The sequence below is a fragment of the Betta splendens genome, chromosome 3 (assembly GCF_900634795.4).
Source record: "Betta splendens chromosome 3, fBetSpl5.4, whole genome shotgun sequence".
NCBI lineage: Eukaryota > Metazoa > Chordata > Actinopteri > Anabantiformes > Osphronemidae > Betta > Betta splendens.
In genome coordinates this window covers 16,523,956-16,538,316 of record NC_040883.2, presented here as the reverse complement: position 1 = coordinate 16,538,316, position 14,361 = coordinate 16,523,956, and the positions used below count along the sequence as shown (strand labels likewise).

At 41.1% G+C, this 14,361-nt stretch overlaps 1 protein-coding gene and 1 long non-coding RNA gene across 3 annotated transcripts; one reads left to right on the top strand and one right to left on the bottom strand.

Moving 5' to 3' along the window:
* Window positions 1-2,044: 2,044 nt before the first annotated feature.
* Window positions 2,045-13,470, bottom strand: slc17a6b (solute carrier family 17 member 6b). Its single transcript, XM_029143708.3, has 12 exons — window positions 12,597-13,470; window positions 10,876-11,131; window positions 10,371-10,489; window positions 8,663-8,777; window positions 7,424-7,511; window positions 7,264-7,350; window positions 6,814-6,956; window positions 6,521-6,670; window positions 6,213-6,345; window positions 5,796-5,906; window positions 5,015-5,142; window positions 2,045-4,918 (listed from the first exon to the last, which is right to left on the bottom strand). Exons 1-12 carry the CDS (start codon window positions 12,668-12,670, stop codon window positions 4,577-4,579), a joined length of 1,746 nt encoding a protein of 581 aa, XP_028999541.1. The 5' UTR covers window positions 12,671-13,470; the 3' UTR covers window positions 2,045-4,576.
* LOC114851865 (uncharacterized) lies at window positions 9,146-14,317 on the top strand. Of its 2 annotated transcripts, none has more exons than XR_003785260.3 (3): window positions 9,146-9,298; window positions 10,806-11,144; window positions 14,165-14,317. It is a non-coding gene; the product is annotated as an uncharacterized LOC114851865 (long non-coding RNA). The 2 variants fall into 2 exon arrangements; XR_003785261.3 differs by lacking the exon at window positions 9,146-9,298 and adding an exon at window positions 10,427-10,554 and having other exon boundaries at window positions 10,810-11,144.
* Window positions 14,318-14,361: the final 44 nt, after the last annotated feature.

Below are 14,361 nucleotides of genomic sequence, written 5' to 3'. Positions count from 1 at the left end.
TACTCCTTCAACTGCAGTTAGTTTTAATAGTGTAAGGCTTAAAAATACAAAATACTGTCATTATTATTTATGATTAGGTGGAAAAGACAGGTTGTTGTAGTGAGCTTTCTTTTTGATACTTTGGATAAAACTATTTGTTGATGTCTAAGTAATCTTTTCAAGTCCATCTTAGTCCTAAATCAATATCCCATCTAAAGTCCTTCTTTCCTGTTGTACTGTGACCTGCTCAACAACGCTGGAGGCACATTGTGCAAATCAGGAACTTATTTATGAGCCACATAGGGTCTCAGGGGCATAAGCGCATTAAAGGGTGATTTTGGCATCTACGTCCACTGCCCTCACCCTCCCACTCACGGCTCCCTTGTGGCTGTAACAACACCTGCCTCCCACCCACATTTGAACAGCCATTTAATATGCTCAACATATGCACACGCATCCCTCCCTGTTTCAGCCCTGTCAAACTCACACGCCCCTGTGTGTGTGTGTGTGTGTGTGTGTGTGTGTGTGTGTGTGTGTGTGTGTGTGTGTGTGTGTGTGTGTGTGTGTGTGTGTGTGTGTGTGTGTGTGTGTGTGTGGTAAATGATAACACTAAAAATAAGAACATTTTAATATATGTTTGCGCATATATTTGCGTTATTGGGATGACGCTTTTCTTTTTACGTTTAAATTATACAAGAGAAATATGTGTATAAATAGTGGATTGATGGATTGATGGCCAGTAAGGTTGTTATGGATCACCTCCCTCACTTGCACTGGGACAGAGTGATGGTTCTGGCTGGTTGACTGTGAGAAAACACTATTTATGGGTGGCTGGTGACACGTCTATTGAGCCTGTCAAATTACCAAAAGCAATGATCTGAAGCAGGACAGGAGGCACAATAATGCACAGACACAGGGCGGGGGACGTTTTAATATCACCTGATCCGGAAGTTGTGCATCATTAAAGCAAGGTTTGTCATCTTGGATTCTTCTGAGGTCATGCACATTTTGACCTGAGCGCAAATAGAAAAGATAGTGTGATCTAAATGTTACATACAAAACACTTTGAAGACAGAAATACACAATTTATATCTAAAGTAGAAAAATTTTACAAATCTATTTGATTTGCAAACTGAGTTAATTTTGAATTAATTATAGTTGTTAGACATCCTAGTTTTATTTCTAATACAGGCTTAGGTATACTGTTTTGTTTTAATTCCTCTGATGAGAACTGTACATCACATGATCTGCAGCTGCTTTGTTAGTGGAGGGGCTTGCTCCTTAATCGAAACAACACCTCCAAATAGCTCAATAAGTGCTCCTCCACCCTCTCATCTCCATTAGGCGGTTAGAATAGTCGATAGGTCCAGCCAGACACTGGGGACTCACCCTATTGATTCCAGTGAGAGAGAAGCAGGGCAGCCATTAACCGTGTACTTCCTGTGGCCTTGGTGGAACAGGTAAAACTCACTTTGCTGAAAACCTTACTGTAATGATGCCCTCTGACCTCAGCTTACTGCTGAAGTACACTAAATTATGATTTGTCGTCAATGCAGCTGACATGTTCCTTAGATAATGATGACGTATAGCAACATTAAGATCTTTATGTTTGCATGTGAGAGGCCTGTAACATTTGCTCTTTCCAGAAAGCCGATAAATAGGACCAAATCCGTTGTGACGTTCATTTTGTTCAGGTTTTAACGCCAAGATTTAGCAGTGGGCAAAACACACAACACGTTAAATGAGTCTTATTAAGATAAAACTGTTCTTGTTTGTGTGTCTGTGTGAGACATATGTCACACACAATTAATTAGTTTGTTGCATAGACATACTAAATCTTATTGTGTAAACAGCTGCTTCCAATAAAATCACTTGCCAACTTACTGTAGCATGTATACTTGTGTATGTGAAATGAGGTTGTTACCCACAGATAAAACTGAATAAAGTGTAAACTATATGAACATTAATCTAACTAACATTTGACCAGACACATTTCTGTTTTGTTGCTGTGTTCTTCAGCGTTGTCTTATACTTGCTGCCAGTACAAATACCCCAGACACACAGGTTTGTTTTCTTTTTTTATCAAAAACGAGATATAGAGTATTTCATTTTGACATCAACAAACCTTTCAATTTACACAGCAACAGAAGCCAAAGAATCACACTGTAACTTTAGAGGCACAGAAACTGTTTTTTCAACTACTTCAGGTTGCACATTTGTCATTGCTGAAAATGTAGGATTGCCTGTTTAGGGTTGATCCCCAATGTACTGAATATTATGACAGTGTAACCAGGACCATAAAGGGAAGGTACATGTGGCTGAGTGGGGCAACAGGGTGAGGCCACGTAATGAAAAACATTCAACTGAAATCTGAGCAATGACACAGGAAGAAACAACAGCACAAACTCCATGTGGACCGTACAAAAACAGAAACATGAAGAAGAGCGTCCGCCTCTCAGACGGAGCTCGTTTTATCATTCTCATCTGGTGAGCAGCCCTCGTACAAACGCTTTGCATGTATTTGCCAAAGGTGTTTGTGTTGGGCTCTATTACTATATTTTTGTACATAGATTTCTATTTTTTCTTTACAAGTGTTTATTTTCTACATTTGTTATCACAAAAACACAACTTTTAACCAATGCATAAAAAACAGTTACGCAATGACTGTTTCCAACATTTGACCAGAACTGTTACTATGGATTTATTGCTTTGTACACTGAGTAATGTTTGGTGCCACCTGCATGCCGAGGGCCCGTACGCCGGATCCTCACTGCTGATGGTTTGCACTTCTTTAAGACTATTTGACGTCCTGCTAAAAGCCAGCTCAGCTCCTCACCTTTGGTTAATTGTGCAAAGAAATTGAAGCATCAGTAACAGTTTCTGAGACAAAGACAGACAAGTTCAAATGAAAGAGAAATGTAACTCAAAGGACAAACTACGAATTTCACTTTGTTCCATGCATAAATACAGATCCACACACATCTATATTGTGAAGTGCTGACTTAGGTTCTTCACAGAGAAGTGACAAATTAAACAGAATTGGTCCCGTCAGACCTTGTCAATGTAAGTGCAGAATGAAACAGACTTTGGAGGCATGGTGTGTTGGCTTGTTCTTTCTAGTCAGGATCCAAAATACTGTTCACCAGGCTCCTATAGAACATGTTGATTCAGATCATCTCGTTCGCATTAGCAAATAAAATGGACAAACGGCAAATGTTTTGTCTAAATTGGACTGTTTGTTCCCTATAACTAGAAATAGAAACCTTCTCTGTTGGTGGACCTTATACTAATTATAGATAAATGTATGTAAACATTCAAATACTTGTTTGAGAATGTTCCTTTTGTTTTAGTTTTAAAATGTAGATTTAAAGGCATCGCTTTGTGGCTTTCAAGTAAGACCGAAGACAAGTTACTGCCGGCGTTTTGTTTTTTTCACATGGCAAAGCTACTTGTCTCGGTTTGATTCAGATTCAGATGCTGCTGAAAACCGCTGGGTTTTCTATATTGCTGTCAATCAAATTTGATCAAACCATATCTAGCCTTGTTAGGGAAGCTGATTAAACTAGAGCTATTGGTTGATTGGTTTCAGATAATTGTATGTGTATCTCCCTCATTGAACTAAATTGCAGGTTTGTTGTGAAATAGGCTGCTTCTTCCTGTATACTGATTACGGCTGGACTGTACTCCCCAAAATCATTGCACAAACCCTTCATAAAGTCACAAATCCATCCTTCCAACAAAATATATATTGTTTTAAGTAATGCATTGGTACAACTAGACTTCCAGTAAAAGTCAGTATATAATCATGAAAATGGCTTTACTCCTGCACTACACTGCTGAGATTTGATGGGCTTCAAATGCTAAACTTGATATCGTTGCAGTTGAAAGTTAAAGTTAGAAAATGGATCTTAGAAATGGAACAATCTGTCTTTACCTTTTACAATGTGTAACCAAACAGGCAACACAAGTTATCAAACCTCTACACCAGCTCACTTACATGTTGGAGACTCTGATTTACACACACAGAAGCTGATGACAGAAAACAAAAGCAGTACGGTGCATTAAAAGAACACTACTTTTAGTGCATTTAGGAGAGATACAGTACAGTCTATATGAACAAAGTGTCTACTTTCTGTGTGCACTGTGCAGTGACATATCTATACACTGTAATGGCTGACGTTGTACTGTAACAGTTTCTCAGTTACACGTTTTGTCAGTTCTGATGGGCAACTTCTAGGTGTAACCCTAAAGGTGTCAGTCTGCTAAGAAGACCTTAGCTGATGGGACAAAAATCTTCACATTTACACACAATTGCACTCCAAATAAATATATCTATTATCAATATGTATATTAATACATTTACAGACTGCCAATTTGATATGTTTAACACCTCTATTATTCAGATATCTTCAAATATTCTATATATTTTAGCAATTTGTACATAGGTTTATTCATATATGTTAAATGTTTTTTATATTTGTTTGTGCAAATGACAACAATAGTTGTAGTGTTTCTCATTTGTCTTTTTCCTAATGACTAAACATATGCACACTGGGGAAAATAAATCTACTAATGTGTCAGCAAATATGTTTTTGGTCTAGGAGTATCGCTCATCCTGCCCGTATCCATAGCTTCCTCCCTGCGCCTCCTCTTGGACGTACTCCTCCGTCTTCTCCCAGCCAGTCGCCCAGCCTCCGTTTACCTGCGTGGTGGCACCATACGTCTTGGCCGGACCTCCAAATGCACCATAACTCTGAGTGATGTCACCTGTTTCCTCCGCCAGCTCATCCTCGTCAATGAAGCCGCACTTCTCTTCGCTGGTAAGTTCTGGGTCGGCCCATGGCTGCTTTTCTCCCGATGCAAAGATCCCATAGAACACCACGCCCCCATAATGCACCAAGGAGGCAATCAGGAACACGTACTGCCACTCCTCTCGAGTCTGAAAGGGGAAGGAAATTGTTGTTATCCCTTGAGCTAAAGTCTGGGCTTTATTCTTGTCATAGGGTCTTAGTGTCTTAAAGTGAAAATGTGTTACCTTGTTTTTTGTCATTGCACCAACAATCAGTGGGCACACCATTCCAGACAGAGTGCCCACCCCATTAGAGATCCCCATTAGGATACTGGCATAGCGTGGAGCAATGTCCAGGTGGTTGACATTAAAACCTGATGGAAAAATGATAACTTTTATTTTATCATGTGAGACATGGCCTCGCCACCAGACTTAAATGCTGAATAGAGGAACACCTCAGATTCCAGGCGTACAGTAGCGAAAGAGATACTTGTATTGGATAAAACCAATCCAAATGGTGACAGTCTTGTTAATAAAATAGACTGCAACTGTCTGCACATCCTCCCCCACCCTAACTAGCTGAATGAGTAAGTGTCCACACGAGCTGCTGCACGCTGCCCGGCCTCCCCTGGGACAGCTAGCACTGAATTATTAAACACTCCAGGAGAAATCTCAAGAACAGGAGGCAAGAGACAGATTTTGTGCTCAGTCACGGACGTCCTCAGCGTAAATATACAAAAAACTGAATGAATGAATGAATGAAAGCTGAATGCTATAGTTTGCAAGTTTGTGAAAACATACAAGATTACATTAGCCTTTAGCGCCAATTAATATAAAAATACAATTTATTTTATATACTGTACATGCCATCTTATGCTGAGGAAAATATACAGACCAACTTTTTGGTACAAAGCCAAAATGTCTCTTTGAAAGTGATCACAGACATATATGTTCATAGCATGTTCTGATTTAAATCATACTCAAATATGCCATTATTGAGCTAGAAGTGTGTTCTGCTTGTACAAACCTGATATAGCAAATCCACTAAAGCCCACTGCCAGAACCAGGAAGGAGATGGCCACCCCTTTGCTATGCGAATATCCTACCACCAGCAGCAATGTGGCCTCCATGCCAAATCCTAACAGAGAGACAGCGCACACACACAGAGCCCACGAGCTGTTGGTTTTCACTGAGTCAATTGAATTAAGCATGATACATGGTCTGCACTCAGTTACGCAATTGACAGATATGAAATCAATGTGCAGTCACAATCAGCTTGTGTCCTAGTATTGAACAAATGGATTTCAACAGAAATACAAACACAACCGTCTCTCGACCCATCGGGCAGTGAGGCACGGGTGAGTATGGATCCAACACCCAGTAGCTTTGCACTGAGAGCGAGAGGTGTGGAAATTTCAAGCACCCTTCTGACTTCAGTTCTCACCTCCACAGTTCATGATTTTCCTGACAGTGGTAGTTGACAGGATATTTCTGCTGCGCAGGTAGTCAGCCAGCTGGCCGCCAATGGGCACGATGATGGTCATCACTAAATGGGGAAGGGCAGACAGTGCACCAACCTGCAACCACATACCAAAGTTTATATATATCTATATTTTAAAATGTTGCTTTCAGGACAGATGTACATACTGAGAAATTCATAGTATAATGAACATAGGTTACAGGGACTGTCTTTATACTGGTATTTGGTTTTTAATTTGTCACTTGCCCAGCTTGAACTGTATGTGAGCTCACCTTACTTATCTCAAAGCCAAACACTTCCTCAAAGTACGCAGGCTGACTGATCAGCAGCAGGTAAAACGTCCAGCTTCTGCAGAAGTTGGCCACAATGATTGCATAGACAGGCATAGAGGTAAAGAACTTTCTCCATGGGGTTTTGAATTTCTGGAAAAATATCAATATAGGTTATGTTAAATATACAGTATATCTGTTTACTATAATGATGAACTATAGTTTGTTTGAGACGCAAGGACTATGAAAGCAAAACAGTGAATTAAGCTTATTGGCATTGTGAGTTGCTCCTTCACCTCAGAAGGTCCACAGAGCTTAGCACTCTCTCCAATGCTCTCCTCAATATAGCAACGTTCCTCATCGGTAATGGTTGGATGTTCAGCTGGGCTCTCATAAGATACAAGGATCCAGAACATGTACCAGAAGATGCCAAAGCACCCTACAGCATTACAGACATAAAATGTTAAACATTTGAAGCAATGCTTAGAAGCCCGATCTTTTCAAACATCCAGAATATCATGAAGACGGGAAAGTTAACTGTATTTAGTCCAATGGGAAAGATTTGGGGTAATTTATTGGCACACCAAAACAACAGGGGGAGGAAATCAATGCACAGTCTGGTTGGATACATTTATTCTATTTATTTTGTTTATTTATTCTACTAGATTCTCCAACTACAACAACAATATATATGCCCCCTTTCCCACATACAGCATATCTCACACACAAGCTTCAGTCAGTCTTACCATATACATAGAAGACAGAGGACCAGCCAGAATACTGAACCAGGATTCCTGCCAGAGGCATCGCTATCACAGCACCAGCATAAGAGCCTGATGGCGATAGCAGAGTTAGAATGTGGAAGCTCACGTTTCTTAACCAAACTCAATTCAAATAGATGTTTACCACAGAATGAGATGGTGGCCAGGCGACTTCTTTCCAGCGGAGGAGCCCACTTACTCCAGATACCGTGACAGGCTGGATAGGTCACGCCCTAAAAACACCACACAGCGACAAACACATGCACATACAGTCTAAGACCAGAGGAAATGAATTAACACTGCCTTGGGCCATTATTAAACTCATTCTGTTTGATGTTTAAAGAGGTGTTCATACAGTGAAGGTGTTCAATGTTTAAACATTTGTCGCTTCTCGGGAGACAGTGAACAGATTCATGGCAATGTCCATGCAATAGTTAATAAACATGTTCCCATGAAAATGGCCTCACAATCTGTGTTTACGTGTTGACGTAATAATCGACTTGAAGGTAAATTTAGGATGTACTAACGATGTTTTTGAAGGGATTACCTCACATATCTACGGAAATAACTGACATAAATTAACATTTCAACCTTTGTAATTAACACAAACTAACCACAAACTGCCAAGAGCAAAGAGGACCTTATGAGCTGTTCGTGGAGCAAAGCAGCCCTGCAGCTATTAAATGTTCATCAGCCACTAATTTGAACAAACTCTGCTGATAAGAGACATTTAGAAAAGACAAAGGAAGGCAGTATTCTAAATGGCTGGTCATTGAAATATTAGGTATTTATTCTGGATGAGAAAAAAATTACAATGAGACTGTTGCTACAGGATGCTATGGAGGAGGTTTATAGTGAAATAGTAAAAAAAGGCATTCCTGAAAAATCATTGTTATTGACATTAATCCCTTGTTTTTGATGTATTTGCCTTTAATTATTTGTTGCACATACTAAACTATTGGTTGACTTGCATTTTCTGTATTTTTGTACATTTAATATGACATGATGTACTGTGTAATGTGGTTTTCCTTTCATACAGTAAAGTATGCAAACACAATGCTGTTGCATAGTCAGAATACAGAGTGTGAGTAAAACATGAGCTGGGCTCAAACACTCAGCTGTAGTAGACTGGATCAATAAAGCTCATCTCACATTTCCTCTGGCTACACATCCGCTGCACGGAACACTATCCTCTTTGCTTTTTCATGGAGTAGAATTTGCAGGAAACCCCTCTAGTGTATATCTTTAGCTATTTATAGCCATAGGAACATGAAGCTACAGCCTTGTTGCTGAAGATTCTGTGCCTATTTTAAGTTCTTTACACGTTCATTTTTGTGTCAGAAAACAAATGTTGTAAAATGCCTTTATGTTAAAATTCCCCTACCTCCACCAACCCTTGTAATATCCTGACGAAAATGACACAGCCATAATGGACCCTGGCAGCCGAGGGAATGAACATGTTGAGCGTGGAGGTTAGAACGATGGCTGCACCAAATACCCTGAAAAAGACAAGATGCATTTTTAATGGTTTTCATTTCCAGCTATAGAATGTAGCTTGTGTTGTTGTTTCGTATCACTAACACAAAACAAAAAAAAATATTAGCATCAGTGATTACTCAGTCATTAGAGTGAGACTTGCAGCTATAACTAGGATTAAGTAAAATATAAAAAGTAGAAATATAAAAATGAATTATAACTGCATGCTGGAAGGCATTTATTTGTAATGGAGCATTTTGTTGTGAATATAAATATCAAAAAATAGAATTCGATTGTATTTTTACAAAAGACTAATTTAAGGTCTTTTTTGTAAATAGGATGAACGTGTCACATTATAAGCCCCGGGAATGAAAAATCATCACGTCGCCCAAGGAGAGCACGTATTGACGCAGCTGAGTCCTCTGTTCTGATTGGCTGCGATACACACGCGCCTTTCTGACGCCATAGAAATAAATATTTTAGGAAGCAACGCCCCGTCAGCGGTCACGTAGATACGAACGTGTCGCATAGCAACGACTTTCAGGTTGGTACTGTTTTAGAAATATGCTCCTCACGATTAATGACATTTAATTTCAAATTGCCTTTGACGCGTTATCGAACGCGGCTTACAGCGAATTGTGACTTTGCTAAAGCTGAAGAAGACCGTATTGTTGTTATGGCAATTCAGACTCAACAGAGTTTTTTTTGTCTTCATTAAAAAGAGAGAAACGAACATCAGTACTTGAAGACATTATTTCAAGCTCTCTGACGCAGGACCAGGCCGTAACATCGAGTAATGCCTCGTGTCTGTCACGTCTCTCCCGCCTCGTCTGCACGCGGGGGGCAATTCCCAGATCCGTTCGGTCACGAGACCAAACCCTTTGATCACATTCCCGTGTCAATCACCCCCCCTGAAAACATACTAGAAATACAGGCCCACATTACTTGTAGGCTAATATTAATCTGACTGTCATGTCTTTTTTGCTTTTGTTTAAAGTATATGGCTGAAATGGCGCAGTATGAATTATGAAATGCGCAATACCATTTGGCTTTTTTATCTTAAAAACAGGCCTTTTTAGATTCTCATACATGGAATTTACTCTCCAAATGTGTGTGTATTATACTGCGAGCTGCCTGTAATATAAGGTTTTTATGATAGCTAATGCATTGGCAGCGCTAATGTGAATAAAAGCCTCTGGCGACAGGACGGGGTCTGGTGTCTGTGCCCCGAGAGAGCGACAGATTAGATCCGCGTTCCCCGGGGAGCTCATTAACAGGTGGCACGAAGCCCTGACACCGGGCTGCGGGCCTGCCAGGCCGGTGCGTGTGCCTGCTGCCGTGGAGCGGCTGCTGCCACTCAGCCCATATGCGTCCGTAAACCGCTCGTTTACCTACGGAACGACGGCATCTTTATTATTTATAGCGGTTCGGGGATTTATTCCAAACCACCTATTCATGTGTCTTTCAAATCCAGTGATTTACTTCGTCACGTTTTTTTATTTTATTTTAAAACCCCAACCCCTTGACAAATGATTTTGTTTAATAGGACAAAAAAAACCTTTAGCAAACGAAAGCGGCTGTGGTGTAAGTGGTGACTCCCGGGAAGTGCCGCCTACCTGTTCGCTGCCAGCCTGGAGGAGATGTATCCTCCCGGGATTTGTGTCACGATGTAGCCCCAGAAAAACGATCCGTGAATCATCCCCACTGTCTCTGGATCCCAGTTGAACTTGGCTTTCTGGTGGATAACATAAAAACAAAACCAATGAAGAGGGAAGGCAGCACTGACACCAATAAAGGAAGGTTAATCCATTACATAAACAAATTATTCACAAGGCTGATTATCAAGCAACCCGCAGCAGTTTATACATATATTTATATATTTGTCAGTGTTTAAATGTTAAACGGTTTTATATTGTAGCATCAATGATCTGGTCGTGTTTTTTAAAAGTGTTCACGTATTTAATAATTTAGATTTGATTCCACGGCCTAATGTGCGCAGCGTAATATTTCCCATGGATAAATGAACATTGCTCTTTCTCCTGGTGAAACAGGAAGCGTGCGTCTCGGGGCACGCGGTCGACGTCGCTCGTACGTCAGGAGCGCGCGGCGCCGTCTCCACACCTCTTTGATGATGATCTTGCCGTTCTGGTGGATGGTGCTGTTGTTGACCATGCCCACTATGGCCACGCCCAGGTTACATCGGATGCCGAAGGAGATGCAGAAGCCCAGTCCGCTCATGATGGCGATGATGTAGCGGCGAGGCAGACCGAAGCACCTGCAGTCGCACAGCGGCGGCTTCTTCTCCGCGGCCTCCCGGGGCCGCCCGTCCTCTGTCAGCTCGATCACATCTCCAGTCTTCTGCTTCCTCTCTATCACCCTGCAACAGCCAGGTGAGAACAACACTGTCTAGTGTCCCAGTAAAAAAATAAATAAATAAATAAAAAGAAACCTACATGAGCGGATCATCATTAACAAATGAACCCTGATTTTTATAGTGGAAATGGGTCTCGGAGGCAAAAAATGGATGGACAACATATTTTCATTTTGAGTTGAAATGTTTGAGCTCTGCTGGTTTGTGTCATGTCATTTCTGCCAATAAAGTGAAACTAATAACAAAGCCCCACAATTAACCAGTTGTTGGGGCGGTGAGGCCTCTGTAGCCTGTTGTGATTTTTACTGGCAGATTCCCTGCAAATCCAAGGAGAACCCACATGACTTAAAGAAGGCACAACGAACTGAAACGAATATATGAATGCATGCGCTCCAGAAAACAATGAGAGAGGTGCATAAAAAACCCGCCTGGCGGAGCTGTCCCTGACTGTACCGCATTGCACCAGCCCCTCACTTTGACTCTAATTAGCATTCACGGGACCAGGCAGTCGCTCCAGCCTCCAGACACATGTCTGTGGGCATTCCTCAAAGTCACATTTACCTAGCAGCATTTTGTCCAACTCCAGCATGCCGATAGATAAAACATGCCCAGTGCGTGTCTTCAAACGAATGCGCAATTTCAAGGCCAATTAAAACGCGAGGAATGAATCATCTAAAACGCAAATTGATGTTTCATTTTTTTTTCCAGTAATGCGATTCAGATTCACTGCAACTGCATTTTTCTAAAAGTCGCGTTTAAACCTGATTCTCTGTTCGTATGAATTAGCTTTATTGTATTTTTTTTCTACTCGATAAAGGAATACAACAAAAAAACCCAAAATGTCTGAAGGACACAAGAGACAAATGCTTGTGTATTTTTAGATTATTCCCTTGGGAACAAATCTAAATATAACTGTGAATCTAAAATGTTTTTAGATACACTAGGTATAAATGCACTTTGTCGAAAACAATATTTCCTTTATAAGGGTATTAAATCTAGCTGCAATCGTAGACCACGTAGCTTTACCGTTAGCTGTGCGTCATAAAGATCACATGAAATTTGATATAAATTTGAACAAAGTCCAGGTATTTCCACGTCACGGATAGCCTGTCAGCTAATGAGATTCACGTCTCAGGCCTCCATCAGGAGGGAGACTCTGTGCGCACGTTTTCATCCAGTGACATCCTGGTTCATCCAAACCCCTCGCGCGCGCGCGCCCTCACACACACACACACACACACACACACACACACACACACACACACACACACACACACACACACGCGCGCGCACTTGATTGCATAATTTTCTTACCACTTCCAGAGGCGTGACTAAAGATCCCTACCACGGTTTTAGGTGACCTAGACCAACACATCACCTTGGCTCGTGTCTGGTTTAAAGCCAGTATGAATAAATCTAATTTTAACAGGAGACCATTCCAAAACATCAGGATGAAAAAAAATGTCAGTACCTGTACATATGGCCGAGGGTCTTCCCTGCAAATTCCTTCGCCCCCGCCGCGGCTCTCGTCTTCACCGACTCCATATCCCGCTTTTGTATTTAGACCTATTTTTTTCAATATTTAATTTACTGCTTATTCGTCATATTATTACGGCACAGTATGGCCTACTGCAGCGGCTATAAGGAAAGCAGCAAACGAAATTATATTAACTCTGAACCAAGGATGCGACGATCCCACAGATTGTCTTCCTTTTCACAGTAAAAGTGCTAAAGCGAAAACCCCTTCGCGCTAAAGACGGAATCAAACGAGCTGTGCGCTTTCATCCACCACCGAGTGTTCTCCAGGCTGGCGTACAGTAGCCGCGTCAAGTGCCATCACGACGAAAACCAAAAGAAGATGAACTGATAACCGGCGTCTCCGAGCGATACAGATCTGTGTGCGCGACAAAATTACCGGTTAAAAAAAGCTCAAAGTTTAAAAAGCAGCAGTGGGTGTTTGGAGTGGCTTCGGTAAATCAAAGAGGGAGTGAGGCTGGATCGTGTCTCCTGTGGTGAGCGCAGGTTCATCTGACGTCGTGTTCAGCACCGAGGTCAGCGACAGCGACTCCGCGTCCAACATCTGGCCAGCTGCTGGGGGCTACTGAGGGCCAGCGCAACAATATAACGTTCTGCTGTGTAAAGGCTACAAAAGTCGGCTTCTAGTAATTTTATACCACGGTGAGAGCAGCGAGACGGAATGTTTCATTGTCGAATCCCTCGCTTTATTTCCCGGCTGAACATTAAACTCTTCGATTTACTGTAATATTTCTCTTATTTGATTTTCCTTTTTTAATTTAGCCTTTTAAAACAGGGTAAACATAACAAGTACAGTAAGCACCGTATATTAAAGCTGCAGCACACCCGAGGGCGGTGCTATGGAAACCAAATGAGGAGGAGGGTTCCCCCCCGCCCTTCAACCCCACCCAACAGGCTTCTTTCCCCAGCGTAGAAACCGTTAATAATTTAAGCATCTCTCATATTTTCAACCACATCTTCCCAAAGAAGCATGAACATATGTTTGAAGCATTTTGTATTTTCTGCTAATTAAAGCATAGATCGTTTTATTGTCCTACAGAATAAATTTTGCCACGTAACGGAAGGCCACACTTTTTAATGCAATAAAATGAACACATCAATTATTAACATAAACAGTGTTATTACTGGTGATAACAAAAGCAATAATAGGTTCGTTTACGGATAAAATTCAGATCCAGGCAAAACCGGAGTGAGAAAAGCGAGGCCGCATTCTGTTTTTATTCGTGGTCGTAGAGCGCCACCTGGTGGTAGCAGCACGCTGCAACCTGCACAACGTAAACAAGATGTGTACTGTACATAACATAGTTTTAGTTCTGTTTTATAACTTTTTTGGGTTATTGTAAAATGGTTGGTTCTAAACTCTTTTCCTTTTGCACATCTGTTTTCAATCCTTTGTTATCTATGCATGGCTCACTAGTTAAATTGTTTATTTTTTGTTAAAAGTTTAAACCCACAATTTAGTTTAAAATAATAGTAATCATTTTTTTCTTCCATCTTTGACAGCATCAAGACCAATCAGTTCCAGTCCTACAGATGTTTTCACCCAGATGTTACCTGCGCAACACACAACTGCACAGGATGGTGAGTCGACTGAGATCTTCCTGCTCCACCAACCGTTTCGGTTAAACTGATGGTGAGCACCTTCAGTGCTCTCAAAAGCAATAAGGCTGGATTTTCTCTGGTTTTATGTTATGTGAAAA